The sequence below is a fragment of the Mytilus galloprovincialis genome, chromosome 6 (assembly GCF_965363235.1).
Source record: "Mytilus galloprovincialis chromosome 6, xbMytGall1.hap1.1, whole genome shotgun sequence".
Taxonomy (NCBI): Eukaryota; Metazoa; Mollusca; class Bivalvia; order Mytilida; family Mytilidae; genus Mytilus; species Mytilus galloprovincialis.
Window position 1 is genome coordinate 73,845,991 of NC_134843.1, and position 8,013 is coordinate 73,854,003.

At 32.3% G+C, this 8,013-nt stretch overlaps 1 protein-coding gene across 2 annotated transcripts in view; it reads right to left on the reverse strand.

The window, feature by feature from the left end:
- LOC143080292 (solute carrier family 23 member 1-like) overlaps positions 1–4,216 on the reverse strand; it is a 35,910-nt gene extending 31,694 nt beyond the window's left edge. For both annotated transcript variants that reach the window (XM_076256039.1, XM_076256038.1), the window contains exon 1: positions 4,019–4,216. In XM_076256039.1, the coding sequence (XP_076112154.1) occupies positions 4,019–4,162 (144 nt within the window). In that variant the 5' untranslated portion in view covers positions 4,163–4,216. The remainder of the gene's footprint in view (positions 1–4,018) is intronic.
- Positions 4,217–8,013: the final 3,797 nt, after the last annotated feature.

Consider the following 8,013-nt stretch of genomic DNA (forward strand, 5'->3'; position numbering starts at 1 on the left):
CTTGATGGGTTTGAATACTGACAATATTATGTCCGTGTCGAAGACCGTACTTTGACCTATAATGGTTTACTTTTACAAATTGTGACTTGGATGGAGAGTTTTCTCATTGCCACACATATTATATCTTCATAATCTATGTCACAAAACTTGTCGTGGAATATGTTGAGCTGTCATTTTCCCTTCAAGATTTTTGTAACTGCACCATAGGTAACTCTTTAACCTCGACATTACTGATAAAAAAGTAAAATCACAAAATACTGAACTCCGAGGAAAATTCGAAACGGAAAGTCCCTAATCAAAAGGCAAAATCGAAAGCGCAAACACATCAAACGAATGGATAACATTTGTCATATTCGTGACTTTGGATAGACATTTTCTTGCGTAGAAAATGATAGATTAAACCTGGTTTTATAGCTAGCTAAACCTCTCACTTGTAGGACATTCGCAACAAATTCCAATATATTGACAGCGATGTGTGAATAAAACAGTATGTTTTGGTATCCTCTATAGCTTGCAGTTCTGTGTGAGCTAAGGCTACGCGTTGAAGACTGTACTTGACCTATAATGATTTTCTGTTTTAAATTGTGACTTGGATGGAAAGTTGCCTGATTGGCACTCATACCACATAATCTTATATCTATAGACATACCAGGTAAAAATGTCACAAATAGGGGTACAGCATTCAACAATGTGTTAAAACCTTAAGCCCTATAAAAACAAACAAATATGTAACAAAGAATCACAAAAAGGCATAGACAAAACACGTAAGTAAATACTAAAGATAAGAATACAAAAATGTATATTAGCACAATAACACAATGACGGGATGTATAAGTACAGAGCCACGTCAAATGTATCAAAGAAACACGAAAAAGCATATAAACAAAGCACTTAGGCAAAAAGAACACGAAAAAGCATATAAGCAAAGCACATAGGCAAAAAAGTAAAACAAGAATACACAAATTATCATAGAACAATAACACAATAACGTGTTGTATAAGTACAGATAATTTATTGACTTCATTTTCAAGTCTGTAGGTATATAGGTCTATGAACTTCGAAACATAAAATAGATTTGTCTGTACTGTGATTAATTGTGCGCTTAGAGACTGGGTTACCAATTACTTGAGTACTACTTTGTTTTTTGGGTACATATATAGTCCATCTATTTATTGACACTTTCTGTAAGAAGTTTTCCGGTTGAATAATTTCGTTCAGCGATATGGTCTTATATTTCTGTAAAATATTGTGAATAAAAATTATAGACCACATTATGCCCGTTATCAACACGATCGACATTCGACTCGTTGCATTGTACTTAAATTAAAAGTCTTGCCTGAAGCTCAATGTAACTTTTCTAGTTCATACGATTGAAATAAAAGTAGTTTTGATATTTTCCGCAATACTCTTACACAATACAAAATATAGTAAACAGTAACCGACACAAAATAGGTTCGTGCATCAAATGCACAGCACTTAAAATCTATATAATGCATGATGTGAAACGAGTTCCTTAACACTGATGTTTTGTTAATTTAAATCAAAAGTAACATAAAATTTATTTTGAAAAAGCTCGGGAAGGGTCGCGGTTTCTCCCTTTTTTTTATTTTTTGAATGAGCATCTGAGACATCCAGTACCCACTCTTTTCATATTTTTAGAATAATTTAAACAAGAATGTGTCCAAAGTACACGGATGCCACACTCGCACTATCATTTCCATGTTCAGTGGACCGTGAAATGGTGTAAAATAAGTAATTTGCATTAAAATTAAAAAGATGATACCATTGGGAACATGTGTACTAAGTTTCAAGTTGATTGGACTTCAACTTCATCAAAAACTATCTTGACCAAAAACTTTAACCTGAAACTCCCACTTTCATTATCTATGTTCAGCGGACCGTGAAATTGGGGTCAAAAGTCTAATTTGGCTTTAAAATTAGAAAGAAGTTTCAAGTTGATTGGACTTCAGCTTCATCAAAAACTACCTTGACCAAAAACTTAAACCTGCAGTGGGACAGACAGACAAACGGACAGACGCACAGACCAGAAAGCATATCTGAAACGGGACAGACGTTAATGGACGCACGGTACGACGAACGTACGGACGGACGGACGAACGAACGACGGACGCGCAGACAAAAAACATAATACCTCTCCTCTGTCGTAGGCGGGGCATAAAACATAACCTATCATAAATATTTTTTTATACAAAAAAATCACCTGTTACTATCTTGATAATGCTATTTCATGGAAACACATTAGATTTGACATATATCTTATGTTTTTCCAATTATATTTCATCTTAATATCTCAACCTGCACATATATTTTTCAGCACGAAAATGTGAACCATTTCAACGTCTCATTACTTCCAATCATCCTTTACATAGTAACTGACCCCCTCTAAGTTAAAAAGAAGACGCTGTAGCAGCATTCGAAATAAGATATTTGACAAAAAATTTGAGATTCATTCACTTGTATACATTATTTATAAACCAAATGCTCGATTTTTATAGCATAAGTCAAATGCAAAACTAGCTCTTAAATTAAATAGATGAAACATGTATTGAGACACGTTGTCATTTGTAGTATATAATGATGTAATATTAACTCGTTATCATTATGCATTGATTTTTTTTAACAAATTGTCTGCAACTTTTATATTCTTACTCTTTTAGGGGATTTCATTTGGTCGTATTAAGAACCAGATTTCTACAATTCGGAATGAAGACCGATAAAAAAAATCCATCACCATGCTTGATACAATATCAAAGCGTCTTATTATAAATACAATTCAGAAATACGATTTTAGGCATTAATTATATAAACATTAATTTTTGGGGCCCTTATTGCTTGTTGCCGTACATTGACTTATAATGATTTACTTTTATAAATTGTTACTAATCAACACGGAGCCTAGGCTCACATCGAGCAGCAAGCTATAAAGCACATATACAGACGACAACCACTGAACATCAGATTCCTGACTTATGAAGGTGCAAACAATTGCAAAGGGATTAAACATTTTAATGGTAACAAACGTTCTGCCTTTTCTGAAACAATAGTATAACACCACAACATAGAAAGACACACTATAAAATATCAGTTAGAATGGCTGTCTTAATTGACATGTTTGACCTAAAATGTCCATTTTACATGTAGTTGTTAGTGATAATACATATGAGAAACAGCCTCTTCCAAAAATATATTTTATGCACTTTACATCCTTCAAAAAAAAAACATCTTGTAGAGAAAAAAATGTAAAGCTGTTTATAATCGTCTAAATATTAATGAAAGTATCTCAAAAAGAGACTATTTTGACAGTTTTTTGCAGTTTTCCAAATATGCAAAAAGTTTGACTGCCTAAAAGCTCACTTTGCCCTTTTGGCCATGTGAGATTATAATTATTTGCCATTGGCTTAACTCAAAAGAACGTTACAAGGAACAAAGACAACTAACATAAAAACGACAGAAACAAAGTACTGATGTTAGAGTAATCGATGTCACCGAAAGCTATTTCAAAACCATTAACAACTAAAAATAAAGTCATGGCCTCAGATTACAGTTTCAATCAGTATACTTTCAATGGATTTAATGTAAAGACGTCATAAACAGTCTGAAAATTCACGTCCGTGTGTACTGTTTTAGTTTAATTTTTTTGTGTTTTGGATTTGTTTCATATAGTTTCGTTTTTTGTTGTTGTTGTTTTATTTAGAGGGGTGATGTTCTTGTTGGGAGGGGACGTTTATGTCGTCAATTGTGGCTTAATTTTCTTAATAGGGATTCAAATACCAAAATGCCTGATTTTGTATTCATTTTAATTTTAAAATTCAATATAGCATACAGCAAACGACGTTCCCAGAATTAAATGCCTGTTTTCAATATTTTCTAAATATATGAGGAGATATTTTTTGACAGGTGTCACATATATCATAAACTGTCATTGAGAAAAACATGTTGGTTTTTTTTTATAATACAGAAATAAAACATTAAACTTTAACCTATAAGGATTACTTACAATTTCGCCTTTATATCCATCAGAATTTTCATCATTTTCATCCGCAGATCCTTTCGATCGTACCGAGAACTTCCTTTGTCTAACAGCTTCTAGTCCTTCAGCTATAGAAGGTCTTCTAGCATACCCACATCCAAATACTTCCATGATATTAATGTTTCCCTTATTGTTACCTTTACTATAATGGATGAGTGGAGATCGTTACAAACTAGTACAGTTATAAATGATATTTCTATAAATCATTGGTACAGAGGGCGTGGCCAATGGACATCATTGCATTAATTAAACATTTATTTAAAAATAAATTAACTGCTTCATTAATATTCTACCGACGTGGTTTGATTGTTTACATTTTGTTTGTTTGTATTTAAAGAAAATAAGTATACGCTATCTATAATTTTCCTAATATCAACCTCTTTATTTTGTTATTATTAGGACAAGCACTTGATATAATTATGTAAAAAAAATTGTATAACATAACATATTGGTACATAGATTTATCTTAGACACATTGCGTTAACTGGAAAAAGTCAAAGAAACATTAAATGATTTGAGTTGGAACTTTTCGAACACCAATTCTTTTGCACACTAGATTCGAAAAACCTTGAAGGATATTCAGAAATTTTATTCATTACTTATATGTTGTTCAGTCGACCAAAAATGTAAATAAATAAAACGAACAAGTCCTCTTCCAGAGTAATTTATAAAAAAACACAATCTCATATATTTGGTGGCTATTCCAAACTACCAAACTAATAAAAAAAAACCCACACAATCCTTTTTTTTTTTGGTGGCTGCTCCAAGCCACTTATTTTGTAGTCTCATATTTATCTTTATCTCTCGATTTAATTTGCTTAGTACTAGTATTTGCTACCATTGAAGTAAGTCATCAGTTGTATCTTTGGTTAACCATGGCCTTTTCTAGAATACGTTGTAAGGTAGTTCAGACCAAATTTGGTAGTTGTTCCAGCTTTAAACTTGTAGTCTTATAGTTTGAAAACGGTACATTTCATTTGCGCTCATTCATTGCACAGGAAAACAGTGGTATACATATCTATTCATTTATCTCTTAAATAGCGAAAGTCTAAGTTTCTTGCTCATCAACGAGAAGGTAGTAGTTGAATAAAAACAGGGGGGGGGGTGTCGAAAATGATTAGTCCCGAATAATATACAAAAGTTAAAATATAGCAAATTTGAAGAAAAAAGTACCGATTTATATTTACATTTTTGACATGAGGCATGAGTGACCTCAAATGGAAGAAAAAGATGCACGCAAACGTTAAAAAGCTATTCCGATATGCGCGCAAATATAATGTGGCAAGTGAAAATATACTGAAAATGTCAGACGACCGCAAAAAATTCGAAAAAATAGGTAGTTCCTATTCAACATGCGACACCTGTCACACCTTATCATAAGTAAACCTAATATCAAAGTCACGAGCGAGGGAATAATTGCACACCCCCTATAGTTGTTGACAGTTATGTTATGTTATGCGGACTCAACACAATTATTACGTGTTATGTTGTGGTGATACATGTCATACATGTAATTGACATGTAAAACATGCCGACATTGATGATAGATTTATGCGTATAATATACCAGGTTGATTAATAACATTAAAATAAATTTGGTATTGAAATCCTCTTGTATATGTCATAGGAGTTCATAGTTCAATACACTTTTAAAATGTTTATGAGAAATAATTTTCAAATAACTGTTCTGAAATCAAACACCCCGGGTAACTAGAAGGTTTCTATTTAATTTTTTTCAGCTTTAGGTTTAGTTAGGTTCATTAGGGCGACAGAAATTAGTCAATATTCAAATATTGTAAATCGTTTAGGAAAAAGAACCACAGGAATCCAAGAATTCACTGACTAGTTGTTTGCAAGTCATTGTTCGTTAACTTCACCCTGGTGAGAAATGAGGGACAATGTAAAGAATTACTTGGATAATAATGAAAATTAAAGATTAATCGGTTTTGTTTTCAACAACCTCATTGAATCACTAGAAATTTTTAAAAAATAAAAAAAAAACGTACATTTGTTAAATGCTGTAACACATCAAATCATTTTCTTTAAATGATGGTTTGTACCTTTGTGAAATGCCCTTAAACATTATCAATATTGGCATCGATGGTAATATCTCCTGAACCATACCAAAGTTTTAAAAAAATATTATTTGTAATTTTAGATAGATTCCTGTCCAACTTGTTTAATTATATGGTCTGTACGAATTGGTTTTAATGAAATATCCATTTTAAGCCAAAAAAACGGAAGTGTATTAGCGGCACACACATTTTTTGTTAATGTTTTACCTATGTTTAGATAATAACAAAAAGGGTTGCAATATGTCACATTTGTTTGTGTGGCGCTAATACGCGTACTTAATTGCGCCTTTAGGCCTTAAGGTATTTCTTCACTACAAACTCCAGTTTAAATGATATGTGTACCAAATATGATTAATAGACATCAACAAAACGGTAGTCAGAAATTACTAATCAAGATTATTTGTATTGAAGAATATAGAGCATTTTTATATCGATAGATACAGAGCACATTTGTTTATTTATTTGCAGTCAGAGGTCAACATGACCATGTTTAATTTAAAATCTTATATAACATCGATGGTGTGACTTAGCCTTGAACTTCCAAATAATGAGACTTAATGGATTTAAGGGTTGTAAACACCAAACATGTCAAATTGTCAATAGATGGATTTCATACAGAAACTATCGAATAATTAACTGTAACAAATCCATATTCATTTACATGAAATGTTTGTTATCTCAAATAATGTGAAGATGAGCCTATTTTACCTTGCGGCGAGATACTAAGGTGATACCATGATTTCTCGCGCTATCGTATCATCAAACGTCGAGCCTTTGATTTTATCTCATATAGCTGTATTCTAAATTTGTTTTTAAAGTATATAATCTTGAGTTAATGTACATTGATAAAAATTGAAAGTATGTTTAAAAGTAAATCAGAAGTTAGTAGTATCACTATGAACCTGACACCACTTTTAAATCAGATTACAGGTGGATATAGTAGGCCCACCAGAGAATAAGCCTCGTTAACATGCGTCTCAACTCGGCCGATTCCGTAGCCTCATCTAAGAAGGTGAGTAGCGGATTCTACCGAGGATTGCCGAATGCCTCGTTAATGTTAAAAATACAAGCATTAGCATTTTAAAAAGGGCTAGGCGACTCTTAGCTGATGAAAATGGAAAGTGCTCTCGCTTTGTAGATTTATTCATTTACTAGAATAGCCATGTGCATCAATCAACTTTTACCACACACGTGAGGTCACACGTTATGAAGTAGTATATATCGTTTAATGTTGTTGTTTACGAAACTTTAGAAGATTCGACTATTTATAGATAAAAGTTACTTGTGTACCAATATCATGAATATGCATGATTAATGACAAGGCAAAATCTAATTGCTAAAATAGAGAGGACAAATCCGATACTCTACGGGATTGAAGGACATTTACTAGGTTTGGATTGTCCTAACCAATCAATAAACTTTGATTATTCACGTCTCGTAATATCTTCCAATCAGGTAGCAAGAAAAATTCACGCACTGACTGTACGTCATTCAATTCTTAATATCGACTCCTAGGAGTCGGGAGTCGATAATAAAGAACTAAATAGATAATCGAATGTTTCCGGTAGAGCAAAGATTTTCCACTTATAAACCTTTACTACCGTACAAAACAATAACTTTTTTCTATCGATTCATTTAAAAAATGAATGTTATATTTTTTCAGACTATGAAGGAACAACTGCAAAAATGGGGTGCACACTGAACAACCCGCTCAGTCATTCTTTGTTAAAAAAATAACACTTATGCCCATGAAATAATTATGTCTATGAGATGATAAACAAAAAAAGATCAGCCAACCAGAAGAAGTGTTACATCAAAATTAAATTATTACTAAATAAGAAAAAAATAATTTTGTTATTCATTTAAACGCTTCACACTTACTTTATAG